General features: G+C 36.5%; 1 protein-coding gene across 1 annotated transcript; it reads right to left on the bottom strand.

Moving 5' to 3' along the window:
* Nucleotides 1-327: 327 nt before the first annotated feature.
* lrrc74b (leucine rich repeat containing 74B) lies at nucleotides 328-13,612 on the bottom strand. The gene is given in 13 exon segments (XM_088008445.1): nucleotides 328-444; nucleotides 523-618; nucleotides 1,541-1,619; nucleotides 1,872-1,902; nucleotides 1,905-1,986; nucleotides 2,744-2,799; nucleotides 5,987-6,193; nucleotides 7,484-7,567; nucleotides 7,570-7,620; nucleotides 10,377-10,514; nucleotides 10,995-11,038; nucleotides 11,040-11,233; nucleotides 13,607-13,612. Coding segments are annotated over 13 exon segments (1,185 nt in total).
* Nucleotides 13,613-13,641: the final 29 nt, after the last annotated feature.

Below are 13,641 nucleotides of genomic sequence, written 5' to 3'. Positions count from 1 at the left end.
ATTTCTACCCACCTGCATTATATAACATCAAATCAGATCATATCATATCTAAAAAGAATCATCCTCAATACCTGCCCAATTTCAGAGACTTTGTGGATGATGCGCTTGGTGCACTGAAGAAATGCCATTTATTTCTTTCACCTTTATATTAAAGTGACTTGGGATTTAACTAGACATAATTATTTCAGTCTGAGGCATAGTTTGTAAAAGAAATTAATCTTCATAAAAATTACTTTTCTTTAAGATTTTATCCTTTTCATCTGGTACATTGAACAGACTTCCTAGCTTTTTGCTGGCAAATAAGTACAGCAATTACAGTAGCAATTTTCAAGATAATGCTTTTCTGAGTATGCCAAATGTGCCTCCGTGTTTTACTCTCAGCGTTGGGAATATTTCTTTCACTGCTTTATACAAGTCTTCAAAATCCTGGTTGACTGGTATGTCCTAGAAAGTGACAGATGTAATGATCGCTTCGTCTATTGCAACAAAGCCCGAAAAAAAGTGGTAAAATGTGTCACTTACTGAAAGTTTTAATGTCTCCATGACTGAATTTTGGTTTTCTTGAACAGACTGAAGGATCTCGTGGGACCCATCACTCCGGATGGGGCTTCTATTGATCTGGTCACAAACAGAAGCCATAAAGATTGGAATCAATAGTCTGGATTTGCACAAACATGCTTTTAATTACTTTTTATTGCTGGCAAGAAGCTAAATAAATTAACATTTTTACACTGCACTGACGGATAGAAACACATTTACTTTATATTGAATTGCTAATCTTTCAAATTGGACAGGTACTAACAGCACAATATAAGTTAAATTCTAGATGCTAGAAAATTGCTCACTTATAAAACACATATCTCTTGAGATACATATGAAACATATAGACATTTTTTGACATGCAAAACAACAAACACAAAATGCTTACTAAGCAGTAAAAAGTAGCAGGTGAGTGTGATATAACTTGGTGGTAGTGATCATGTTACCTTTTCAAACCCAGCTGTGTAAACTGAAGCACTAATTTTGGAAATGCTGTTTATTAAGAGACCTAAAATGATGAACTTCCTGAACTTTCTACGCGCCCACAGGATTCTTTACTTGTCAACCTAACAAACTACAGCTAATTTTATTCATACTGCCATCATCTTGACTCAGATCTCTACTTCTATGTCGAGTTTTTTGTTTTATCTTTCATCCTTGTTCTCTTTTGGCTTTGCATTTGTCTCACAAACTGAGTTCATTCATTTAAAACCAAAGTATCATTTCATTTAAATCCATGCAGAACAACTTTTCCTACATCAATATGCAGGAAAAGATTCCCAACACAGGCGCGTAAACATAATCAATCACACTTGCTCATGCTTTTAACTGACTTCAGAGTCTTGACGGTTACTTTTCTTTCTCCCTGCGTGGCCATGACGCTTCAGCAGTGGTGCTGACATAAAAGCAAAGTACAGTGATCCGTTTATTTATCCCATTTTATCCACTGCTGCCCCCCGTTGCTTGTGAAGCCAGAACCAATCTCTTTTCAACAGCTTACATTCAGGAGTTTGATTGCCTTGTTTACTTTGAGGCCCGTGGCGAGGTGGATGGCTCCCTCAGGGGGTATTCGGTTGTTACTGTGGCATGACAAAAATACAGATAACAGAAAAAGGGTGTTGGAGTGTGATGGAGGTAATCATAAAGTGTTATCTTTTAAATTATATTATGCAGTCAAGTAGCAGTAACCGCCAGGAATTTGCAAAGAAAGCTTGGTTTTGTTGAAAAAGCAAAAACAAGGAATTTGTCTTTTCTGAATGCTCATTTTGAACTTGAACTTGTCTCTTGTGCTTCATCTGATTATCAATCCCAAGGAAAGCAAAGTTTCTGACCTAACATTCAGCTCCTCCAGAACGTTGTTTTTCTAGTAGCCTGTCCTAAAGCGATGGCTCCTTCTCTGCCAAAGTCATTAAAAGACAGATCTATTCCTGTTAGGGTAGCATTTTCCTGAAGAACTCACAGAAAAATAGTGACTTTGCTAGAAGAAGATATACCTTTAATTACCCAATACAAACATATCACCGAAATACAAACTGAACCTGAAATACAAGAATTTGTTGATCTAAGTAAACACTGAAAAGCATTTTGCATTTAAGATTTACACCAAAATATTTTCTACCAAGGTTTTCTCAAAGTTTAAAAAACACAAGAGTGTTTCATTAAAATGTTTGTTTTTCTGACATTTGGGGTAAAAAATGGATATTGCTGTGCATGCTTGGTTTTAAAAACTGTATCTATGCACTTGTATACAAATGCAGAGGAATAAACTAAAGAAAGCTCTCAGGGAAGTTTACTGATGAGAATCCACTTGACCTTCTTGGCCATTAGAAGAAAAAAGAAAGTACTTCTCACCATCTCTCCTCTCTCTCTGTCTCTCTTGCTATTTGTTTTGGAGAAAACCTTTGCACTGTTGCTTAAGGAGATGGAAGAAATAATTTTACACATTCCCCTTTGACATCAGGCACATTAAAAGCCTTAAAATGAAAATAATATACCCTTAATGAGAACTTTGTTGATTTAGAGCTTGCAGTTTCTTATAAGATCAGAAAAAGAATAACAGATTTATGCAATATTATTCTCCACTTCCAGGTCATATTACTTATTTCTTAGCAGAGTTTGAAAAGTAAAAACAAGATTTTCCAATTTTATTACCCCAAACCATCAGCTTCATCATTGCTCCTTTTTCTCAAATGTGGTTGCAGGCCAGAGTAAGTGATCTCAGACCCTGGTTCTCGGATAGAGAGCTGCCAAAGGTTTTCCCTAAGGAGAAGGGAATAAAAATTTAGTCATCAACAACTTGGCATAATGAAAATATCAAAAAAATCAAAGAAATCTTTCAAATTCTTTGTCTTGTGTGTCTGTACTCATATTGCCCACTGGCTACTTGTCTAAATTTTGCATGTTTATATCAATGTCTGTACAAATCTGAATAACCATGCAAATGGTTATTATATTAGTAAAGCTGGAATATATACTTGAATACTTTAGCAGCATTTTAAATTATGTTTCTATTTTAAATAAAAGTAATTAAAGCAGTAAAACCATAGTATTATCTTTTTACCTAAGGTTCTATACTGTGAGGCAGCTTTTCCCATTATTCTATTTTATTTCTTTGAACGAAGAAAAAAAAGTTGTCATCATCCCATCAACAGAAGTATTTGAACATGTCTATGACTCACAAAAGAAGAAAAAAGCCCCACTTTAGACAGCCCATTATGTAAATATTTAAAATGCATTAAAACAATAACATAAATGCCACAGTATTCAACTTGGCCTCTCTGTCTCTTTATGGAAGAGACCTCTCCAGACTCCAGATGACGTCCTTTTGATATTTCAGCAGGAGAAAAGGCCAAATATATGGAGATAAATCATACCTGCACATATGGCAATAAGACATGGAGGCATTCCCGTTTTCGCACACTCATTTCCAATTACCTGCAAGAGACGTTCCGGCTCCTGCTCCGCCATTCTTCCAACAGCAGCCAATCACAAACTCATCCACATGATAATTGGAAGAGATTTTAATGAAGGTGCAACGTTCCTGACCTTTCAGTGCCACAGCCTGCTGATGTTGATGTGCAGGGATGAAGCTCCACTATTGCTGCAAATTCTTTTATAGAAATGGCTTTTTCAAGAAATCTAATAATGCTGGAGCCGAGCTTTCATGGTGTCATCGCTGCACTTTACACAGTAATTGTTCAATTCATAGGGCTCGACTGTTTATGCAGTTATCATTCAATCAGGCCAGATGGAGGACTGTGGAGATGTATCTGGAAGCTTTCAGCAGCCACTATGTGGAGGTAAAGCAGGGTGTAGAATACAAGGTCATTAATTCATTCGCAAACATTTGAAATGAAAGAAAAACTGCCAGTAGCTTTTAGCAAGAGTTTTGCTGAAATGTTTCATTTTAAAAAGTCAGAAGACGTGACTTAGTAAACGGCAAATACACATTGTGGATATTTAACAAAATGGCCACAGTATAGTGACATTCCAGACTTAATACTGGAATTATTGAAAATAAGTCCATAAGTAGAAATTCTGGCATTTATATTTGCTAAATGCCAGATTAAAATACTGAGAGGTAAGATTTTGTTTTTATCATGTTCTTCAAAGTCACAATTTTAGCTACACTATAAGATTACTTTGCATTTGGACAATATGAGAAAGCTCATTTGTGAAGGCTGTGTAAGTTTCTTAATATTTTAGGCACCTCTATGAATGTAGATATTTGAAGGCAAAACCTCAACCACAATGATTCTGTGTGTGACTTAATGGGGAAATTTAAAAGAGTCAGCAAATATATCAGGATGGTATAAGTCTGGTTCATCCTTAGGGTCATTGTCCAGGAGCCTGGAGGTGCCAAGTTCATCTGTTCAAACAATTTTAAGTAACTATCAACAGATTGGGAGTGCTCAGCCATCAGACTGTTTGAGAAGAATTTGGGTTTGGCAGACATGAATGGGTTTTGAAATGTGAGTATCAACATCAGAAGACCTTGTGAAGCAGGTCAGAGAGTGTGAAATGAGTGCCAACATGAGCTGGAACAAAACTCACAGAGAGGAAGAAGGAATTGCTCTAAATTCAACATATAAACTCATATTACGGTTTGCAAATCCAGACTACTGTGCATCTTTTTGGAAACACATGGTTCTCTGTGGTCTGAAGAAACGACAGCTAATTTATTTTAAAGTTTTGGTGCCAGTAGGTCTTCTTAATGTACAACGATCCTAACCGTACCACCAAATTATTTATAAAGGAGACAGTCAACTTTGATGGTATGGCCATTACAAAACTACTCAGTCTCATATCAGTTGGAGTTAAAAAGATGTGTGGGAGCACGGCAGCCTACAACCTGACTCAGTTACATGTTTTCTCAGGAGGAACAAGCCAAAATTTCCGGAAAACTATTATGAGAAGACTGTGAAAGCAAACTCAGGATTGTAGGGCTAAGTGGTGCAGTTTAAAGAGCAATTCCACCAAATAGTGAGAAAATGTGTGTAAACTCCTGATTTGGAGGGGGGAAAAATTTTATGATTCTACCTTAGAAAACTTCATGCGGTTAATTATCAAACTGTGATAAAACTAGAATATGTGTGTTTTTACTGATTTTAAGTAAAATTCTGGTTTCAACTCTTTCTAAAGAGTAACTTGAAAAATGCGTAAGCAATAATTTTGTGTTTAAGACATTTTCCTGTCAACAGCCACATACACACATGGCACTTTTGTGAAGTTTTGACTGTATCACATGAAATTAGATGAATATTTCAGAAAGGTCAAAAAAGAACCGTTTTAATATATTTTTCATACATTTTTTTAATTATTATGTATTATTGTGAGAAATAACATCAAAGATGGACAAAGATGACTTATCACTGTAAAAGATTTCCATGGATATCTGATGTTGGGATAGGGTGCCATGTTGCTCAAATGTCAAATTGAATTTTAAGAACCTTTTCTGGCACATTTCAATACATAAGGATATCAGAGGAGCAACTTAGGAAAGTGTGGATTTGATTGAGAAAAATGTCAAGACTCTGTGTTCCTGGAATGACACAAGAACAGGTGTGGGAGAGAAAGTGTAAACCACAGGAGTGCAGAGATAAAAAGTGATTCTGCTTTAAGAGGAAGATTGAGAGATTTGAAGGTTAGATATAAACCTTTTTAACATTGCTACAATCAAAACAAAAAGAGAAACTAACATTTGGGGACCAATTTACCTCTTACATTTTCCTGTCTTGTGGTGATGCAACATAAAATTTATTGGTGCTAAAGTTCACTTATCTGGAGATGCTAATGGAAAACTTGTGAAAAACAGTGCAGGGGTCAAAATCCTTAATAGCAGCTTATATTAAAAATTTGAGTCATGGGTAATGTTTCATTCTTTGAAAGGCTATGACCTGACAGAAAACACAAGAAACGTAACGTGGAATACTAATTGCCTCGCTACGTGCATGCTCTCCCAGAGCGTTGCTGCTTAGGTGGAGGTGCTGTAGCGTGGAGTTGGTGATAAGTGCGAAGCCGAGATAGTCAGAGGACTGGTCTGTGAAACGGTTTCCTGACAGATGCAGTCTCAGCAGGGTGCCATTTTCCTTAAGCATCGCAGATACGGCCCTGGAACCAAAATCCCCAAGATTATTGTCAGACAAGTCCACATCTGAAAGTTGACATGCAAATTTGAACATTGGCACAAAACATGATTGGTGAAATAAAAGATGTGTTGAGGAAAAGAATAAGCATCTTTCAAAACTGCCTAAATTGAGTTTGATGGTATTTTTTCTTTCTTCACTTTACTTTATCTGAACTTCCTTTCTTTTTACTACAGCTTGGTGGAGTAAAGCAAACTTTGAAAACTTGAAATCTTTTAAATGTGATATTTATATAGGAAGAGCTTTCCAAAATTAGTAATTTATCTAGAAATTATGATTAATTTCCTTTTGTTGGATGGATCTTTCAGAATTTACAGCAATAACTTTATTTTCAGAACGTTAATTCAGTTAATTCAGAAATCGGAATCTACAAAGCTAAGAAATTTAGAGGAACTGTCTAGAATTGTTATCAAGTAGCATTTTTCCAATATATCAAAACAAAAACTTGAAAGAATAAAGATTTGTTCCATGATTTTGATGTTTTGATACCGAGCCAACCATAACTTACAAATGATCAAAATGTGCTTTTGCTTAAAAAGAAGTTTAAAAAACATCATGTAGCAACTTTCTCCACTTGATGCCTGATGTTGACGCTTCCATTAAAAACCCTTTTACTGTATGTGTTTATCTGAGGATTAAATGGACCCTTTAGTTCAGAAGTGCTGATGACTTGCAAACTATCTGAGGTTGGAAAGAATGTAAAATGTAATTTCTTTAGTTCTGGTCATTTGAACTTCTTAACTAGGGACATTTTGTGGCAGTTTATTGCTAATTAAGAGACATTAGCTATAAGACTTAATTATCACTTGCATCAGCATCTAAGCACGGCCAGCCTGAGTACAGTGGATTACTATCATTAGCCTCAAACTTTAATGCCTTTTTTGGGCTTTAACTATGCCATTGCCTTCATTGTTCCCGTACACACACTGTATTTTTAAGTTACTACTTGACCAAATTAATTCTTGATACATTTTGATGAAATGTGTGTTTTTGTAAACTAGAACATTTAGTTTCATCATTTTCCGCTAATTCGTTTCAGCATATGGATGTAAATCACCACTAAGAGTTAAAACTGGCACATTGCATGTTTTGAAATTGGACTTCAGGGATCAAATTGTTTAATTATTTTGCAAAATGTGAAAGAAAGGTCCTCACATTAAAATATGTGGGTAGTTAATGAATTAGAAATATCACACCAGAAGGAAAAACTGAACTGAAATTAAATTGTTTTATTTTCATTAAAAAGTGCCATCATGGATGAGACCAAGTGTGCCTGCTTGTGTTCTCAGTACAACCACCTGCAATGCAACATTTCTTCTTCAACATCTTGACTACAGCAGCTCCTCCCATTCCTTCCATCCAATTATCTCGCAGGTTCAGGCAGTAATGAAGTGCTTGGTTGCCAAGGGAACCGACAGAGCTTTGGTGCCCTGCGAACACACCACCCAACCCCGCCACTCCCCCCTCAAAGTGAAATCTTTTCTGTTTGTTCATGGAAATATGTTTTCTTATCTGGATTCCTGTTAAAAGAGTAGAAGCAGGTGGGCAGACAGGCACAGAGGATTATTATCACCTGTGTGAGACAAATTAAGCAGAAGGGAGCTGTGTGGAGGCAGGGGGTCAGAAATGAAGCTCACAGTACATGGAAATTATAGTTCCTAGCACGTTTAACTCGAAAGTCGAGTGCATAAGCGCTCAAAAAATCAAAATCTGTAATTTCAGAGTTTTAGATTTGCGTCAACTGGGTTCCTGGATGAAAGAAAAAAAAAGTATTTAGTTTTAGAAATGTTTAATATTTTTAGCATTTCTTTATTGCAACTTTTCTGCAGTTTTCATTACAATGCTCTCTGTATTTCTTGGGAATCATGGCAATGATGTTCAAGAAAGCATTAAAATAAACACATTTTAATCTTATAGTCTGTAATTGAACAATTTCGAAAAATACAACTTTAATTTGGTAACATTTATTTAGTGGGAGAAATGTCCACATTGTGAGAAATAAATATTTACCTAGGGTGTAATATTCTGTTTACACCGCAGCAGTTTATTGAAAACAAACAAACATTTTTTAAATGTAGGTTTTAGTTATTACAGTTCCTCAGGGTGTCTAGATGAGTACACATCTTGCATTTAGAAAATTGTTTGACTGCTTCTTCCTGGACAGCCGTGTTGTTACCTCCTTTGGGGAGCGTTTTAATCCCAGGTTCCCTTACAAACTGGGGATTGGTAAGAGCCGCTGCGTGAAGAGGATTCTAGTGAAAAAAACTAACAAACACTGACTGGACAGGCTGACTAAAAAAGCTCCATATCCAGGTATTCCTGGCAGAGCTGCTGGAGGAAACAGAAAGGATCTTCCAGAATAACAGCTATAAGAAAACAGTTTGCTGGTTGTGGCTGTATTTTTTTTAATAAAACTGGTCAGCTTTCCAGCTAAATTCCTACTATTTTATTTGTTGTGATAATCACTTATGAACAGTCCTTTTAAAGCTCAAATTTATCCAATCATTTCCTCTTGCTGCACTGTTTGAGGCTGCAGCTTCAAACAGACATATAGTTTTTACATGTGGCTTCTGCTGATGCGTGTTAAGGACTCAATATTCCTGAAATCAATGGATCATTTTCCATCAGTTACCAACCGGCGAGGAATCAAGACGAATATAAATGAAGAATCTAAATATAAAGCAAGAACAGAAAGCCTTGCTAGCCCGCTCATTTTACTTGTAAATTAAAACCCACAGCTTGGGCTACAACCAACCACCAAAGAAGAAATGCAGACTTCTGAAGAGGGTTAGCAGTCCTGCTGAGAGAAGATAAGATATGATTTTAGCTTTTAGAAATAATGAGTAACACGGTTCTGTCCTTTTATGGCTGATAATAATTCATCAGTACATTTTATCCTCGCTCTTTGCTTTCTAACTGTTGTCTTACTTAATGCAAGATATATATTTTACATTCACTGAATAATGCTTGCTCTTACGGTAAAAGGTCTGGAACTGAACTGAAGTGTTGCAGCTCTACTTCTAACTGTTGAATTAACTAAACGTGTTATTGTAACTCAGAAGAAGCCAGCTCAGTGATAAAAGAAGGACAACGTTGGTCAATGAATAGATTCATGGTAAAGCAACTCGAAGCTGAGCAAAGAATAATCTAGAAGATTGGCATCCAAAATACTCTGAGGATTTGGGAAGAACATTTACAGCATTAATCAAAACATGGTAATGAGAAGCAAAAAGGCAGGTTGAACTTGACTGAAAGTTGCCAATAATTACCTCGTATCAGTAACAGCATTCTTCAGATAAGAGAATTTGAGATCAACATAAAATAGAAGTGATGGGGAAGGAGTTGAATGGAATTGGGAGTCACAATTTTCTAAAGCATTTGGTGTTTATTTTTGATCTGAGAGAAGAAAGCGGCAGCTGGATGATTTCTGAAGCATAGAGAGATAAACTGCTCACATTCAACCAAATTCAGCAAAGCAGGTTGGGTAGAGTACAAACAGACAAAAATCAAAAAGCATTATGGGAGTCTCTGGATCTAAAAAGGATGTCAATATTCACTAGACAGTAGCGGGGGAATCTCAAGAGAACCCCGCTGCTTATTTCTACCTGAAGACGAAATTAAATGCGGAAAGACATAAAATAGTTCCTGCTTTTTTGTCTTAGAAATAAATAAAGGAAGAAGGTAAAGTTAACCAGTTTGACATATTGGGACTTGCAGAGTCTGGTTTATTTAAAATTTTAATCTGAACTATTTTTATTCTGTTTTGATACATACTTTTAAAAGCTCTGTTGTGTTGTTCATAATTCAAAATTGCTGGACTTTTCTTATGAACAGAACTGCCACCCTATTGGAGAATACTCTTATAAATATATTCAACTAAAAAAGGCGTGGATTCTGGGATGGCACATGATGCACTGTAAATAATTTTGCTTTACCTTTTGGCTCACATTGACTCAAATCTAATACTTAAGGATTCAACCAAAACATGTTATTGTCTTTGGACGGTTTATGAGATCTAAGCAGAGAATGTGTTTTGGTGTTGTTAACCATTTTATGGTTAATCGATCCTACTCCTTTCTCCTTCTCATAAGTCTGCTTGCCTTCAATTAACTGAAAACACATGTTATAAACTGCTACTACGTTTTGCCTACCTTTCTGTCAAATAATTTTCAGCTTGATTCCAGTGCCGGAGGCTCCAGCCCCAATGCATCAAAGACGTCTCACTATTTTCTGTGCCTTCCAGGAAAGGAATGACAGGCACCATTTTTAAAGTCTTGTAAGCCTTCATGTAGCACGTCTTCCCTGCCGAATCACTTGTCTCCTCCTTACCTGCAGCATGAATAAAAGACATGGGTTTCTGAATTTAAAAGTTGAGCAGCGGCGAAGAACCTTTTGGTTCTGATTTCAAAATCCAAAACCCATTTGGTTGATTTTACCCTGACAAGAGAACGCATTCATTTCATTCATACCAGACAGGTTTTGCTTGTGGTGAAAAGAGAATCTGACACAAAGACCGAGATGAAGTCATTATGCAGAAAAGGATTCTGCACGCGTGGGTGGGCACATGGAGGGGTTTCTGTGAGAAAAGATGGAACAGATGGGAAGACAGGAGGGCTTTTCCTTATCAATGCCTGTTATGATCATGATCAAAACAAGGCACTATCAAAAGATGTAAAACCAGGGCGAAGCAGTTGAATTAAACAAGCCACAAAACAAGTGTTTTCTAATAATGAACATCACACCTCCGACTGTGAAATCTAATAGGTGTCTCACTCTATTTATCTTATTTTAAGCCATATTCAGTTTTACCACTAAGGTCCAGGCCTGCTTCAAAGTCCTCATCAGATGCCAGTCTCCTCTCCTGGAAGTTTCCCTCCTTCCTCCGTCTCTCCACTTTCTTTTTCGCCTCCGTCTCGACTGCTTTCGTCAGGGCTTGAGCGTTGGTCTTTTGGCCCACGCACATCAACCTCTGTCTGGCTCGATATTTGCTGGATGGAGAATGAGAAAGCAGCACATCGTGACTCGTTAAACCCTGCTTTGCTGGCAGCCTAAGTGAGGAAATATGATAAATTTGCCGCCAGCAGAATGAAACTGGTAACTTAATTCTGGACAACCCAGTCAATCGATAAGTGTGCATTGTTTTATTGCGACATTATGCAACCCTGTACAAGATATAGCATAGTTTTTTTACTGATTCTGAAACTTGTTAAATAGTGCACTGGTTTTGGTAAAACACAACAATGAAATGAATGAAAGACTGTAAAATCTAGAGACAAAGACAACCAACCAATACCATCCCTAAAAAAAAAAAACAAAACAACAAAACATCCCCGTTTATGGGGAAAATCTTAACACACTTGTTTGGACACAAGAGAAGGTGCATCCATGAATATATAGGTTGCAGATAAAAACGATAACCCAGCTGCTGAACTGCCTTCGTAAAGAATGAACTCTGTGTGTTATAAGATGTGTCTCATTTCATTTCAAACAAGTTTTAAAAACCAGAACACAAAGAATTACTAGGACAAGAGAAAAAACGTGCAATCATATACCACTCCTTTTTATTACTCTTATTACTTATATTTAACAATATTTATAGATTTTTTTTCTTTTCTTGTGATATTTCTCTTTTCCTTTTCCATCAACTTATTTTTTTTGTACAGCACTTTGGTGCAGTTTCAAACCTGTTTTTAATGTGCTACATAAATTAATTTGACATTGACATTCTGTCTGAAAAGGAGTAGGAACACTTTTCAATCCTACCACTTATCTCTATTTAATGAAATATATTACTTACCGACTCAATAATTATCAGAGATTTATGCAATTGTGTAACCATGTTATGTTATTCATATGGCTGTGTGTATATTGTAGGATGAATATTTATGAATGCTATTTATGGCTCTCTTTTAATTTTAAGTTTTGTGTTTTAACAAACAGTGGAAGAAGCTGTTAATATGAATCTCAGTTTAATAACACAGAACTGAGAACTGATTCTTTTAGATGTGTTATGTCCATCCATTGGGTGGAGTGTGAACTACACATGGTTCATGGAAAACCACGACGAATTTTGGTGATAAATAATCTTAACCTTACAATATATTTAAATAGACACACGTGAGCAAAACTCTGTTATTTCACTGCTGCCTATTGAAGACATGTTTTCTATTGAAGACATAAAACTGCTTAAAGCTTTTTGTAAAAGGTTTTAGTGGCATTTGTGTCCTTTACTATTATTAGCAGGCGCCACACTTGTGACCTTTTCACATGACCTCATTTCAGTAATCCTGACCTGTCCTTTGAGTCAGCATGCTTTAATAGGCATGTTTCAACCTGTTAAGTGCTTGTTTATGGAAGTTGTGGGCACAACTTTGGTGTTATTTAAGAGTATTGCTTTTATAATGTATTTTCCATTTTAATCATATGCTGCCCTGTGACTGGACTACATAAAAGGGTAATTAAGAGATTTCAGAAGTGAGACACAGTTCCCCCTGTTGAATAAATTCATGAGTGCACAGGTCAAAAGAGCAATTTATTTAAAAAGAAATGGTTGTTTTTCTGCTTTTATTTCCTCGCCTCAGGCAAAGAAAGTGCTCAGATGTGCCTAGAGATGGTTGGTATGACCTCCATTCCCAAAGCCTATTATGCTTTAGCAGGTCTGTAACATGCTTTGAATTCTCAAAGTCTCTCTGGAACGACTTAGTTAAGGCTTTGAAAAACTCCAACACTGAAATTCCTCGAGTCTCACTCTGCTTACATTTGCATTTCAAGATACATTTCCTTTATTAAAGGTTTAACTGCTTACCTCCTCATGTTGTGATTTGTCCTCTATTTCTGCTTCATCATCCAGAACAGAGGGCAGTCTTCAACGACTTCTTCCCATTAATCATGATTTTTACACAGTGTGTTTGATATATTGAAATGACTGCAAATCATGCATTCTTTAAGTATGAAAGCATAAATGTTCCCCAAATTGTTTTAGTTACTGATGTTGGATTCAAAAGCATAGTTCTTCAGGGTTAGCACAATTTACTCCAAGTACTCTTGTTTTGTTGCTGTTGCTACTTTGATCATCAGCCCCGTGTGCCATGGCAACCACCACTTGTGGAGGCCAGAAGAGAAGCGGAGCAGGAAATGGCTAAAGAAAATATTTTAAAGCCCTAAAACTGACCTTTACACTCAAATGCATGAAGCTTAAACAGCATCATTTACCTGGATAAACAAGCCAAGCAAATGTGTTGACATATTCTGTAAATGTTTCTCTTTATTTAGAAGTAAATGCAAAGTCCTTGCAGTCGATGCAACAAAATAGAACTTCCTCAATCAAGTGAACAACAAAAAGGTCCTTGCAGAGCAAGCTGATTGGATCAGAGTTGTTCATAGCAGCAGAGATGTGCAAAAAATCACAGAAAGAAACTCACCTCCATCCCCCTGGGCTTCCTCTGTACTGCCTCAC

This window comes from Poecilia mexicana, unplaced genomic scaffold, assembly GCF_051168715.1.
Source record: "Poecilia mexicana isolate PSO_F unplaced genomic scaffold, ASM5116871v1 scaffold_9, whole genome shotgun sequence".
Taxonomy (NCBI): domain Eukaryota; kingdom Metazoa; phylum Chordata; class Actinopteri; order Cyprinodontiformes; family Poeciliidae; genus Poecilia; species Poecilia mexicana.
This window is presented reverse-complemented; position numbering and strand designations above follow the sequence as displayed.